At 38.3% G+C, this 15,685-nt stretch overlaps 1 protein-coding gene across 6 annotated transcripts in view; it reads left to right on the top strand.

Moving 5' to 3' along the window:
* The window catches only part of LOC103180254 (RALY RNA binding protein like), a 198,928-nt gene that overhangs the window by 163,926 nt on the left and 19,317 nt on the right, over window positions 1-15,685 (top strand). For all 6 annotated transcript variants that reach the window (XM_007896016.2, XM_042332293.1, XM_007896006.2 and 3 more), the window contains 2 exons: window positions 2,548-2,726; window positions 4,710-4,766. In XM_007896016.2, coding sequence (XP_007894207.1) covers window positions 2,548-2,726; window positions 4,710-4,748 — 218 coding nt within the window. In that variant the 3' untranslated portion in view covers window positions 4,749-4,766. The remainder of the gene's footprint in view (window positions 1-2,547; window positions 2,727-4,709; window positions 4,767-15,685) is intronic.

The raw sequence follows: 15,685 nt of genomic DNA, 5'->3' as shown, positions 1-15,685 counted from the left end.
CAATCATAAGTCTAAAGAATAAATCCAAGGCTTACTGTGGATCTTAAAATAAAAAGCAATTTTACAGATTCACCTCCTTTCAGGTTTACAGATTCACATTCTTTTGGCTTCTAAATATCAAATTCTATTGCAGTTACTGTGAAAAATGATTGCACCATCCACGTTAAGGAAGTCAAAACCCTCAGGTAACGTGAAATGAGCTGGCTTTATTTGTTGGCAGGATCAGGAAAGTAGCACAAAAGAAGTGTTTCACTACATCGAGGCAGTTTCCCATGTGCCCTGCTCCAAAAGTGACTGTGATTCCACACAAGACTTCACCAGTGACCTCAGACCTTTTTGTTTCTCTTTGAATCTCAAGGCCATGTGCCAAATGTATTTTATTAATTTTAGATATCGGATATCTCTGGTTTATAGGTGGACAAATGTAGTTACCAAACATTTTACAAAAAAGAGTGGCAACACTAAAATACAGAAGGAATATTTGGGGCAATTGGTTGATTCAGGAAAAGTACAATTTGACCCAAACAAGCGACTAACATGCTAATCATCACTTTAAACATCCCCAAAAGGTAACTGTCCTCCTCACTGAATCTTCCCACTTTGAAAGACTAGTTACCGGTGTACTATCAAATTTGCATTAAATACAGTATTGCAAACTCACACTACTATAATTACAAAATTTAGGAAGAACTGATATATTATATCACCTTATCACAAACAAAAACACATTACAAGTAAATACTGTAATGTGTAGTGATTGTGTAGACAAACATAGCAACTGTTTGCACCAGTAAGCCTCACAAATCTTTCGGTCGAAAGGTAAGAGTGGTACCAACTAAGCCATGCTAATAAACTTAAAGGATCAATAATAAGGGAATAAAGTACTTCACATTGTGTAGGGCTAATATTCTGGACACATTTGCATATGAGATTTTCACAGAGACAAACTCTTATTTGCAAGCTACTCTAGATGCCAGAGGAAAAACAACAGCTGTGTGTCCAAGTTTGGTAAACTCCATATATTGGTGTTCAATGAGCCTGAGAAGAAGAACATTGAATTTAATCTACTGCAGTGGTGACATGGTGTGATCTCATTTCCCAATGTTTACAAATGAATGTATATGGTGGGGAGGATTATCATCTTCAAGCACTCTATCATCATTAAGAAATGAGTAGGAGATATTTGATGGAACATAATAGTTCTGATTCACTAAAGCACATATGACTGCATTTCTGTGTTTTCCTCCCTGATCCAAGGCTCTCCAGGAGGCTATTGAGTTCCAAACATATTATGATGATAACCTGCATTTAAATGGTGCTTTTCGTGTACAAGACTATCTCAAAGTGCTTGGCAAATGTAGTAGTGAGCACCCAGCGGGGAAAAGAGTGACCAGACCACTTAAGGCATGGTTGAAAAGATGTGTGAAGACAGAAAAGAGAGAGAGGGGAAAAGGTAGCAAGACGGAAAGAATTGGAAGACAGTTCCAGACAAGGATTTGGTAGCTGAAGGCTTGACCATGGATGGTGGAGCCGGGAAAGATCTATTATTCCACTCATGACAAACCCAATTGTGATGCAAGTGAATGATCTGATTTGCTTTCAACAGCTTGCTACTTATGTGATCCATATACAGACATTTCAATGTTTCCAGTATTTAACACTTACTTGGATGATATTCACTCAGTGCTGCACTGGAATATTCCATTTGTTAGGTTCGGTTGCACACCATTATAAATGTCACATGACAGTCTCTAGGGTGGGCTTGAGATTCACTTGTGTCATATACATTTTATGTTTTAAATGAATGTAATAAGATCACGTAGTCTCTCAAATCACAAGGAATTTCAATTCATGCACTATGTCACCAGATACCTTTCACTGAAATTCAACTTCCACAGTTATCTGCTCACCTAGAATAGAGAATAATAATAATCTTTGCATTTGATATAGCGTTTTTCACGTCTTCTCGACGTCTCAAAGCGTTTCACAGAATAGACTGTAAAGTGAATTGACTGTATATTTATGGGCAAAACGCGGCAGCCAATTGCGCACAGCAGTGTCCCATAAACAGTCATGGATTGAAAATGACCAATTTTTTATTATTGTTTTGTTTTGGAGGGATTATTCCCTCCAAAAGTGGATGCCACTTCTACTCCCTCAGTTCCCTCACTTTATTCAACTTTAACCTGTGATAGTTATTTCTACCTTTACTTGTTCATAAAACAAATAGGAAATTTCTTAGATGTATCCTATTCAAAAATATAATCATATTAAAATTGTAAGAATTATGGAATTTTTCTCCAGCTGAAATTATAGAAAATGATGTTTAACATATCTGTTTTGTGTACTTTCTTCCAACGGAGTACAAATATCCCAATTGATAGTCAGCTACATATTCTAGACATCAGGCAATCTAGAATCAAAATGAATTTTACAGCAATGGGCCATCTGTGCTTTTCCTCCCATTATCTATTCTGTTGAAATATGTTCTGAAAATCCCAGAGGCATTAGGAGGTGATGATTTGAGTAAGTGTGCCTTTTCCACAGAGACACAGAAGAAGCAGCTTGAAGAAAATTCAGAGTCTGCACATGAGGAATCCATATCAGAGAATGCAGAAACTTCTACAGAGGATCCAGTGGAAGGAGGTCCTGATGCAGATGGGGATGGAGAAGAGATGACCGATGGAGTGGAAGAAGATTACGATGAGGATGGCAGCAATGAACTGGTATGATCTGCATGAATTGATTTGAGTCTCTTACAAGGTTACATAATTCAGCAATTACTTCTAAATTATCCAATAAAGAATGTCAGTGTCAAAGCTCTGAAGAGTTATGGCAGGACCATTTTCAGACTGAGAACCTACAGATATTGCCTCTGTATCATATTACACAGATTGTACCACAGCACTTTTGATGTGGTCAGATTTTCAAAGTCTGTTACTGTTCATTGTAACAGTATTGGGAATTTTCAGTTAGCAAATTGCTTTGAACAATCAGGAGTGAGAGGCTGTTATATCCTCAACACTGGTCACCAAACCTAATCCTGTCTGCCCTGAAAATTGCTCATGGTCCGAGCCTTAGAATGTTTTGCAAGGGAATGGAGGAGTATGGGAAAGGAGATTAGGAAAGTAGAGGCTCATTGTGGAGTATAAAAATGGCTCGGACTAGATGGATCGAGTGGACTGTTTCCGTGCTATACAAATGTAATCTTGTTGTAGTAACGTTCTGTGTAATCATCTGGTTTCTTAAAAAGAACTGTGAAAAACTAGCTGCCAGATCACTGCTGAATTCAATTGAAGATTTTTTTGCCAAAATTCTGCACAATCTTATATTTTGAGACAATGTGAATTGCTACAACAATGATATGAAGTCTAAAACCATGAAGAATTTTAGCATCAGGAATAGGAACCTTGTCTCATTTTCCCTTCCTTAATCCGGGGCAGCTAAAGACGTTGATAGCTTCTTACTGGTTGAGATCAGTTAACTCAACAGAAACAGCGATTGACCCTAAGCCTCTCATGGTGTGTGTGATGCAACTGCTTACTGGATAATAATAATAATAATCCTTGCATTTGATATAGCGCTTTTCACGTCGGGAGGACGTCCCAAAGCGCTTCACAGAACACACTGTAAAGTGAATTGACTGTATATTTGTGGGCAAACGCGGCAGCCAATTGCGCACAGCAATGTCCCACAAACAGTCGTAGATTGAAAATGACCAATTTTATTATTGTTTTGGGTTTTTTTTTGGAGGGATTATTATTAGGCGTGTGGAGTAAGGAAACTTTTTCCTGAAGTTTTTCCTCAATTCACTGATCCTTCAGAGGATAAATCAGACTTCTGAAGAGTTACAGCAGGAGACTGGGTTAACGTAAAGAAATTACTGCATGCAAAACTTCAATTTGTACAGACTTGAATTCATTTTGCCTAACCTTAGAGTACAGATAAGCATTTCTTCACTTCATGGCATTCTGCAGACAGCTTTCAAAATGTACTGAAGGAGCAGAAAATGACTAAGTATAAGTAACAATGTTTGAAAAGCTTTTTTCGTCTGCTTGTAACCACTGTGATCAGAGGTACGGTGAAGAATTGAATACCCTCCTAGAAAACTTATTCGACTTTCCCGTTACAGCATCAAGCTGTGTTTTAAAGAATTTAAAGACTCTTCACTTCAGTCTCCTTTCCTGATAACCTATTCCAGCTGTTGATAAAATTACTTAAGTTGTGGTTATATCAGGGTTGTACAACATTCATATCACTCCTGGGTGATGTTAGCAGGATGCAAAACAACACATTGATATTGCCTCAGAACCCAGTGATTGGAATTTTCTGCCTTTAACTCAAGCACATCAGCAAACCCTGTTGCTCCAACTGTACCTGATCCACGCATGAGGGAGAAGGAAATCGGAGGGGTGTAGTCCCTTTTGAGTTGGTCAAAGGGGCTGTTTCCATGCCATTCTTTGCCATTGTATCATTCTTTGTAAATCTATGTTGATTCCACTGGAAGTCAATGTGCCTAATAATATCAGCAGCACTTCCATTTTATTAATTAAAAACCCAGAGAACTACAAAAGATAACAAAGTTAGTAATAATTCTGTGCAATTCTTTTTTTCTTTAAAAAAATGGGACATGAAGCATTCATCCCCATTCGCCACGTGTTCCTTTTTGTGATTTGCTAACCGCTGATATTTTTGCCTCTTGATTTCAGAATGAGAATCATGTATCAGATCTGGAGGACACACAGTAACTGACTCGTACAGAGAAGGTTGGTTTCCTTTATCATTGCTGTTCAGTGGACTAACATTTCAATAAATGTATATAAAAAAGTTAAAATCTCAGACTTCAAACTTGGTAAATTGAGATGCCTTGTTCTGCAACAGAATAAACTCAGTTTTACGGTTATTTCCATGTTTATTTTCTGTCATATTATCATTCCGCTTAGAGTGATTTTGCTGGTGTGTATTATTTCATGGGGTGAGGGGATGAATTAACCCCTATTATGCTGATGATAAACAACCTAAAATGTTTTAGCACCTTGCACAATAATAATAATAATAATAATAATAATCCTTGCATTTGATATAGCGCTTTTCACGTCGGGAGGACGTCCCAAAGCGCTTCACAGAACACACTGTAAAGTGAATTGACTGTATATTTGTGGGCGGACGCGGCAGCCAATTGCGCACAGCAATGTCCCACAAACAGTCGTAGATTGAAAATGACCAATTATTATTGTTTTGTTTTGGAGGGATTATTATTAGGCTCTGTGTGGAGTAAGGAAACTTGCCCAAGGTTTCGCCCTCTGCCTGGAATTGAACTCAGGTCTCTCACTTGCAAAGCGAGTGCTCTAACCACTGAGCTACAGGACTCCACAATATAATAAAAATAAAATAAATAAAATGTTTAGATAACTTCTATTTTACATTGAAACCTAATTGTGAATTACTCCAGTCTCTGCCACATTACCCTGAATTTGCCCCTATTTATATTGCACGACACAGCAAGGACAGTTTAACAAAGAAGGTTTGGTTGCAAGTTTTAAGTTCACTTATACATCTACAAATAATTTCGACCATCTACTTCACAGAAACGCTTTATTGTCAGAGTTTAGCATGAACTGTTTTAAATGCAACTTGCAAACAGGGACTAGGCCTTTAAAACACACAAGCTTTCAAAACAAAAACATTCAACAAGCTCTATTAAATTGCCTTCCTCATAAACCAATTTGCCAAACAGTACTAAGTCATTTAGTAACCTTCATATTATTTAAGTTTGCATTGAATCCTTTTTTGTCAAATTTATATGTGTTAGAAGGGCTTTTAGATAGATTGATATTAATGAAGAAAATAGATTTATGTAACCTCTTCAGATTTGGCAGATCATGTGCATGGGAGAAATGGATTTCAATATCAGGATGGAGACATAATGTATTCTAAACATGAGCAACACAGCAGATCCATTTTCTTGTTTTGACAGACTTTATACTGGCAATTCATGAGGGGTGAATGTTCACACTGGATTTTTTCACAAGATTGGTTCTTTCCAAAATAGCTACCCTATTGTCCTTCCACTTCCTGGGCAGGGCAAAACCACGACTGTTTGTGGGACATTGCTGTGTACAATTGGCTACCGCATTTTGCCCACAAAATATACTGTCACACTTTACAATATATTCTGTGCAACGCTTTGAGACATCTGAGTGATGTGTTAAAGCACTATATCAAATGCAAGGATTATTTATTTCAGCATTAAATTAAGTTGTTTTTTAAGTCCTGGACTCAACCATCTTTCCTGTTCCCTGGTAACCTGTTTCAACAATTAATTACCCTCTGCATAAAGAAATACTACCTGGTGCCTTATTTAATATTGCTCTGGACTAAAACCATAGAAACGCACAGCATTGAAATAGGTCATTCTGAAAGAGAGTCAGCAAATATTCTTCTGCCTTGGCATATCTGAAAAAATTCCTCAGGGTTTACCCTCTCGATCCCATTTAGCATTTTTTATAACTCTTAAAAGGTGGACTTTTGTTCTGATTACACAGATTATAAACCTTTGAAGTTAGACGATAGTCAACAGCATAAGTATAGATGTGTGCAAATAATTGACTGATAACTGCTTAGTAGCATTTCATTTATAATTCTTGCAATAACTGGTGTAAAAGGATTGATTTTATACTGGGGAAAACAACCAGGTAAACAGTTGTTCACAAGCCATTAAAGGTGAGATTTGTGTGCTTGCATTTTACACAATGTAAATTTAGAGTAATAACACAATTAACATAGATGACTGGCTTGCTTTTGAATCAACAAAAAAGCTTCCTTTGTAAGCTTTGTGTGAGCCTGATGATCTTTAGAGTGGAGTTTGTAAAGGGATCATTTGGAAACCTGTTTTGGCAATAAAGAGACAGACTGCTGACAAATTGTGACCTTCATAAAAAAATGAAGCAGAGTTCTGTGCATCTTGAAAATCTCAGCCTTTCTAAATGACTCTTCTGCACTGTATCCACCCCCTCATTTTAACTGTTTTCTCTCGCATCCTGCACAAGTGCCAATAGTCCCTGCTGTGATAATAGCCTAGTTACTTCATAAGCACTAGGCATCGAAGAGACCATGATTGGTTTCTTTTCCAGTTTCTTGCTGTAATTTCAAATATCCTACTTTCAAACCCCACTTCTTGACAATGACTATGAAGAAAATTATATTCTAACAATAAAATAACTGACTAGATAAGTATCCGCTTGAGAGCAGTATAAAAGGATATAAGCAGAGGTGCATACTGAAATGAACAAACACACAATAATTTCTGTCCTGAACAGAGCTGTGATGATATCTGGAGGTCAGGGATGAAAAGTGGAGAAGTGGGGACGGATGAATATTTTGCACTTTTAGTTTGATTGTCTTTGCAGTTCAAGGAGATTCTATACAACACTCTTCTCACGTAAGACGGTATGAGTGGGTGATTGGGTCTGTGATGGGAAGGTTTGGTGTGGCTGTGGAAGGAGTAGGCATGATAGACTAAATTCCTTTGTTCTATGCTTTCTCACGTATACTAAATGTAATGCTTGGTTCACTGAGACTTATAATGAGAAAACCCAAATGAAAAGTCAGAACAAACTGGCCACTGTGTTTAAAGACTGATACCAGGCTATGTGTTAATTCATGTGGATCACATCAGTTCATTACTGTCATCCTCATGTAACCTTCTTCCACTCCATCGGTCACCTCTCCATCAGTTTTAGGATCACTTAACACCACTTCCCATTGTGATTCCGCCTCAGTTGAGCTCATAAGCACAGCATTATCTTAATTGTATCTTTATAATGACTCCTGTTTTCCCAATCAATAATTATACAAACCGAAAAAATACATGTGTAAAACTATTTCAGAACGTTTAATTTTATGGGTTTGCTTAAAACAAACTGTAGCAGATAGTCATGTTTTAAGTCTTTGAATAGTTCTTTCTACCTGTAACATATTCAATCTTGAGTTGGATCCTCCCTTTGTACTGCACTGATGTTGGAAGATTATTGCAGGCACTATTGCTTTAGCCGGTTTAGAGTACTTTGCATCAGACATTGTTTTCAGAATTGTTAATATTGATTTATTTCCAGTTCATTTAAGGTTATTAAATATGAGTTAAATGGGTAGTATATGTTGTGATTATAGAAATGAGTATTTTCATTGCAAAGCTTAATGGCCTTGAAAGTAATTTTAGAGATTTGTTATTTTTTTGTTAGAAAGTTGGATTGTATTGCTGCCAGCCTGGCTTAGTTGGAAGTACTCCTGTTAATGGGTCATGGTCAATCGTTCATGTCAGGATTGAGCTCAAGTTCCAGGCTGACACAGTAGTGAGGGAGCGTGACCATAGAGGTGTCGTTTTTCAGGTGAGGGATATTAAACTGAAACCCATGTTAGACATCCAATTACAATATTTGAAAGGAGAAGGAACTTTTTCCCAGTCTCTTGATTAACAATTGCCCAAATAAATTGGTCATTCACATCCTGCCTGTTTGGGGTATCTTCCTGTGTGCAAATTGATTGCTTCATTTGCCCGTAAGTGCACAGGTTACTGCACTTAACAGCAATTATATGTGAAACACTTTAAGACGTTTTGGTGTGTTAAGTCACTGTATCAAATGCAAGTGTTGTTTTGGGGCATTCCTCATGTTTTGAAGATACAGACTTCCAATATGGAGGATTGATGCCCGAATGGGGAGTGTTACCATCAGTAGCATTTGGTAGAGCAGCCCATCTTCTCAAAACAGCTAGTGTCAGTGGCAGATTTCCATCATTTTTTAAGCAGAGGTGTGTTGACAGATCCCTTTCCAATCAATCAAAGTACTAATAGTCTTTTAAGAATATTTATTGAAATCACAATCACCTTGCCTTTGGTCACCCGGTAACCTCTACAAATAAAAGCAAGCGATATTACCCGAGATTGGGAGCTGACCAAGCTTCCTCAAATCTGGATGTCTCTCTCTTTCCTCATCCCAAACGTAGGGGTTTATGATGTTCCTTCTTCAATATGGATATTTCCTCGTCCTAGACTCAGGGGTTATCCGATAGTTCTTCAAATGTAAAGTCTGCTGATCAGTTGGTCTCCGGAGTCGATCCCCCGAACAAAAGACTCGCCAAAGTTTTATAGTCACAGGCGACCTTTGATCACGTGACTCATTTGCTGACCCGGCAAGACCCTGCTCAAATCCATATTCGGAGTTGTTTTGTTCCTTTGCCCAAAACTGATCTGACCAGTTTCATCTGGGTTCTTCTGCCTATTTTGTCTGGGTTCTTCTGGCTGCTCGCCATGCACATTGTCCGATAGTAACTTTTTCTTCATTCTGCAACAGGTGTCAGCCTGATTCAGTTGGTAGCACCCTCGCCTCTGAGTCAGAAGGCTATGGCACGTCAAGACTTTGAGCTTACAGTCTTGGTCGACACTCCAGTTCAGTGCTGGGGAAAGCATCAGAGAAACTTGCCTTCAAATAAGACGTTAAACCAAGATCCTGTCTGTCTATTCAGGTAGATGTTAATGTTCTATGGAACAATTTGAAAAGAGAAGGAAATTTCTCTCGGTGTCCTGGCAAACAATCCCCCAGATAATGCACTTCATGGCTGTATGTGGTACATTGCTGTACTCAGATTAGCTACCACGTTCACTTATAAATGATCAGTCACTACACTTTACAATGAAGCACTTTGAGACATCTCTGCAACATCTCGACTATATTAAATGCAAGGATTATTATTCTAACAAAGTGAGGTGAAAGGGGATGTCTGAGGTGAGAATGGGCTGAGGGCGGCGATTACCATTGATAGAGATTGCTTCCAAATGATAATGAGGATGAAATATGTGAATTAGAACATGCTGATTATCAGCAGTGATAATCATCCGATTGTGTGATGTTTGGCTTCAGGAAATACCCAAGTCAATGACTGCTGGGGGGATGATCCATCTACCCTGCAAAGTTATAATGATTTATCCCAGAAAATGGTTTAATTATATTATCCTCACACACACTCCTCTTACCACACCCACCCACCCCCCTTCTCACCTGTGTGTGCCATTCTCCTCCCCATCGCTTACTGTTATTTTACCAGAGAATACCCCTGACCTCAGCCAATCCTGACCTCAGCAGCTCTCCTCATGTTCATAGGCAACATTCATAGCTACCCCATCAATCAGACTGGACTCACAAAGACTTCACCTCAACCCATTGGAGTGGAGTGACTGCATGGTTTTGGTCAGCCAGGTGGAGTGACTGTGTATTTTTTGTGGACAAAAAATACAGGGATTGAGCCAGCCAGGGCTAGAGGCTACCTCCGAGCAGATCCCAGCATTGAGTGCTGTTTCAGGTAATATCAGCGCAACTCAACTTTTAAAGTAGTGTCATGTGGGATGTCATGCACAAGCGGTGAGATAGGAGCTAAGATTGTAGTTGATGCGTTGAATGCCTTTGAGATTGAATCTTCTTAACTTTCCAATTTAAACAGCAAAAGGAAGGCATTCATCCACTGCTTCCTATTTATTCCTTGAAGTGTCCATTTTCAAGAATTGCAAGAATTATTTTCATAAAATGATCAAAGTCCTCAAGTTGTTTTTGCCAACATAGGTTATTTACTTTGTGTGTGTTTAAAGGGCTTTGCTTAGCTTTCTTTATAGCTTTAAATAAAATTACAAAAAACACATGTGAATGAGTATGTGACAGGTGAGCAGGTGGTATCAGACTGGATGGGTGGCTTGTTACGATGTGTGAAGGTGAATATCCAACAACCTTTCACAGCTTGAAGATAAATGGAAGGGTAAGAGGTAATGTTCACATGATTAATATTGGTGTAACCTATTGGAACATGTGCAAGCTGAGACTGTCATTAACAGCAACAGATCTGACATTTACAAATGCAGTGTACTTACAGGTCACAGAATAATGTATGCTCCCGGCCCCAGTTAACAGAACGGAAAAAAACTCGAATCAACAGACTTGATTTAGAACAGCGTTAATGGTTATCTAATCGGGAAAAAGTACTTCCTTCTAATGACAGCTCTCAGAGTTTCATCAAATATTAGGGAAACTAATAATCTATCAGTAGTCTGAGATTGCTTCCCACGCTACCATTTGTTGAAAGTTCTGATGCCTGTGTCTCTGCACTTTTCTTCCTGATACAGTATACAGAATATGGGTTATTTAGAGCTATCATTCGTTATATTACCATTACACACAGCTTGATGTCTTGACAGTAACTTCTGTTCTGGACATTTGAATGATAGATGAACTTGCTAATGAGAATCCCAATTGAAAGCGTAGCAACAGGAATATATACATAGACTAATGGATGACAAGATGAATTATAAAGAGGCTACATGTTGGGGAACCAGCAGTCTATGGAGATGTGTTCATCATGAACAAATTACTGATCATTTCAAAATCCAATGCAAACATCTATCGTGGTTCAGCAACACCTATGGCTTATCAGTACAATTTGCTTAAACAGTTTTTTTAAATTATGGTAATCTATGGGTTATCATTTATGACAATAATAATAATAATCATTGCATTGGGATATATTACACCTTTACCAAATGTATATCCCAGGAATAGGTCATCTGAGCCACAATAGTCGCAGAGCAAATTTGTTCAGTTCTGCACAAATAGAATGTAAATTGTATCCCTTGGGTCTTCATGATGTCTTCTGCTTATACCATATGTTGCACATTACTTTGCTGAAGGAAGCTAATTCGATAAAATGTTGGGATACATGTCATTTATTTGAAGTTTGGTTTTACTACAGTTGAGATGGTGCCAGAACCAAACTACTTTGATGTGGTTTAGAATGTTTTTACAGGTGTCTAAATGGGTTTTCTTAAGAAGGATCCTGCTGCACCTCGTCTACTTCTGGATCAGACGTCCAACGGAAAGATGTTAGGGGAAAGGTTACTGGGAAGAGATCCTATTTGCAATATGACATCTATATTCACCTATAAAAATACAGTCACTACACTTTACAGAATATCCTGTGAAGCACTTTGAGACATCGCTATATCAAAAGCAAGGATTCTTATTTTATTTAGCAAATCCTATTAGAAATTGCAGCTTTTTAGACCCCCCATTGTGTTAGTCTACAAAGTGAGTTGTGTTTATATCATGAACATTGTATTAATCTGTTGTTTAGATGATCGTAGCTGACAGGTTACAGCCTGTTTAATTAACATTTTAAAGAACATTAATGAAATTTCAAGCATTCCCAGCATTGCCAAATGTCAAGCATTGCCATACAAGTGAAGGGCACAGAAAGCTACGAACAAGATAACAGCTTGTGAGCTTGCTGTAGCAATTTGCACCAACCAGACAGCAATGATGTTGTTACCCTGGAGGAAGAGAAGAAAGCTTGGAGCCTTCTGAACACTGAAAAATGGAACACATTATTCAAATAAGGTATTATGTCATGCTCAAGGATATATCCATACAATGTTATCGTGCACAAGCACGTCACTGTACATATGATAAGAATGCTGAAATTATATCGAGATAATAGAACAGAACCCAAATGGACGTATATACATTTGTGCTGATAGTGTAATGTCTGCTTTCTTCACAGAACAAGAAACCAGTCGAGTGTTTGGAATGAAAACATTAGTTGAGCCACTGAGCATTAATGAGGAAGGGGTGCACTGGATGGAGATGAAAGTCTAGATGACACAAGTCAAAGCGCTAGCAGACTGTACTCAGACGATGAGGCTCTACATGGGCCTGCTTTCACGTGGAGGCTGGTAGGCAAGTGGTCTTTGTTAATGAGTCGCTTGCCTCCATCCAGACAATATAAGAAAATGATGGCAAGTTATTCAACCATGGTGTCACCAATTTAACGATCGCTTGGCTTATCTTTATTCAATACCCTCAACCGTCTCTCTCCCTCTCAGTTGCTAGAAATCTTAGCTACACTCTGCTTTGCTCCCGCTGAGCTTATTCTGCAGCATGACTGATTGCATAGGTGCAAACGATCAAGCTCAGACCAATCACGCCGAGAATAAAGCATCATGAAATCCCTCTTCAGTCTCCACCAAAAAAGGATGGAAATGTATCAACAATCACACCAGCTCCTTTTCCATTTGAAGAATAAGCCTTTAATTCTCAAGGATATATTTACAAAGAATGTACAGCACGAAAACAGAGCACTGGGCCCAACCAGTCCGTGCTGGTGTTTATACTCCACACATCACTACCTATTCCTTACTCCCTCACATACCCTTCTATTCCCCTCTCCCTTATGTGAAGTCCACCTTCCTTTTGAATGTATCTATATTATCTGTTATGAATCTTATAAATCTTCCAAATCCCTGACTGTCCAGCGCCTTGGGATGTCCTCCCGAAGTGAAAGGCGCTATACAAATGTAATTTTATATTGCATTGTGCATACAGATGTTAAAAAGTAGTGAGTAAAAGAATTAACCAATAGTAGAAAAATGGAATGTTTTACAAGCAATTCAGGTTTGCTTCACAAAACGGAACATTTCTCACCCAACCAACGCACCTTTCAACAGATCTCAGAGAAGCAATTTGAATCCACAACCTCCTGGCCTAGAGGCAAACGTGTTGCCAATTGCATGAAGCTGACACCAGTGTTGCTCCTTCCCCCTAGCAGAAGATGTACACAACTAGCAAAGAGAAGTGCATAACACACGAGGGACAAATGCAGGAGGAAAACCCACTAAACACATATACCAGTAACAATGCATAAGTTAATAAAGGAAGATATCTTGCAACATGTCATTCATTAATTGGAGCTCAGTTATACAAATTCAAAGCAACAGGTATGAACTACAAAACAGAAGCTAAATACATGTAAAATACCTTTTCTGTGAGATGTATCCACAGCTGCCTAATAGTTATCATTTGCACCGTATAACTTGCTGAAACTGCTGGGAATGAGACTGACACCTGCCAGCTTCCATTCCACTATGGGCAGTTGCTCAAGTGTAGGTGGTGGGCAGCCACCTGTACATTCCTTCAAATACTCCTTCATTAAATGATTTCACAGAGAGCTCTTTTGTGATATCCTTTGAGACTGTATGAACATAGCAAAATTAAATGGACTATAATTTCCTGATTCACTCCTGGGCCCCGGATCCTTTACAGCATTATACCAGCCAACACCAGTCTTCTGATGCTCGAGTACAAAACTTTGCTGTACTACTGATTTCTGTCCCTGCGATTGTACTTTTTTCCCCTATTCAGGATATCCACTAACTCCAGTTCTCATCACCCGTGTGTTTCATGGGATCTGCAGCTGTGGATCACAGGCATTAAATCATTTAATTTTCATTTTTTGCTCCACAATATGCACAAATGTTCCTTCTTCAACAACAACAACTTCTATTCATGGTTTTAACAAGATAAATTGACCTTTGAACACAGTTTTTTGAGGGCTAGGAGTTGTCTAAAGGAGTGCTGAATATAGAAAAATATAATACAAATTGTATTCGGGGGGCGGATGGGGTGAGGGGGATCTAAATTAACCTGATTTCCCATTCGAAAGGCATTGGGAAGAGACCACTTATGTAGCAATCATATAAAATAACCGCCAGACTCTACCCTTCTTGTGAAAACATGTATTATTTTCTATATCATTCACTCACTCATTTAGATGAGTTTTTCTGCTTTGCTACCAGGTGATGTGTTTCACTGGAATAAAGTAGACAATCTGTCACCGACATCCAGCTCAGGAGAGAGGTTTTTTAACATTATGAGGTTTTCATAAAGTAAACAGGGAGAGATTATTTCCACTGACTAGTGAGTCAGTAACTGGAGGGCATTAATATAAGTTAATTACCAAAGGGAAAAAGGGAATGATCATGAGAGATTGTTTTAACAGAGGGTTGTTAGAAAGTGGAATGTCCAGCCTGTACCTGTGCTTGAAGCAGAATCTATATTAGCTTTAAGAGGGAATTATATATAAATCTGTAGAGAAGAATTGTAAAAGTGTATGGGGAAAAGGCAGTAGAATGGGATTAAACAACGAACTCTTTCAGACAGAAAACACGGGAACTATAGGCTGAATTGACTTCTTCTGTGCTGTACGTTTCAGTGGTTGTATGTCAAAAAAAAGCTTGATTGCATGTAATAGAAATGGTGTGAGCAGAAATATAAACTGGAAAAATACTGAGAACGTTTGCTTTTTGCTTTTTATAGATTTTATATTACATCTCTTTTCCTCAAATGGAGATAAACAGCGTCTCACACAATGAAAGAACAATACAATGATGTTTTATTATAATGCTATGCACTACAGTTTTAATCCTTGTCATTTTCTTTCAATATTGTGAAGTATTACTTTAGTGGATATCAGGGAAAGTAATGCGTTTTGAGCTTGCTCTGTATGGACGAAGTCCCTGTAGGGCTGCAAAATATGCTGAACAATAACAATATTGGACTTAGTTATAAAAAGAATCATTGAGTTTTCTGCAAAACAGCATTTTTTTTATTACACAGCTTAGTGATCTGGATCCAGTACATGATGTGAAATTCCACCAAGTATGATTTCAGAATCCCAACTACCCCAAAATCAAAAGTGCCATACTTCTGGAAAGATTAATGACATTTTCGATTGATTATTCAAATGCTTCTAAAAGGCTCAGTGCCTTTCAAAAGGCCATTTTCAATGGCTCTCTGGGTAATTGTAGACATTG

The sequence above is a fragment of the Callorhinchus milii genome, unplaced genomic scaffold, assembly GCF_018977255.1.
Source record: "Callorhinchus milii isolate IMCB2004 unplaced genomic scaffold, IMCB_Cmil_1.0 Scaffold2, whole genome shotgun sequence".
In the NCBI taxonomy this organism is placed as follows: Eukaryota; Metazoa; Chordata; class Chondrichthyes; order Chimaeriformes; family Callorhinchidae; genus Callorhinchus; species Callorhinchus milii.
The sequence above is the reverse complement of the archived record's forward strand: the minus strand, read 5'-3'. Positions and strand labels throughout refer to the sequence as shown.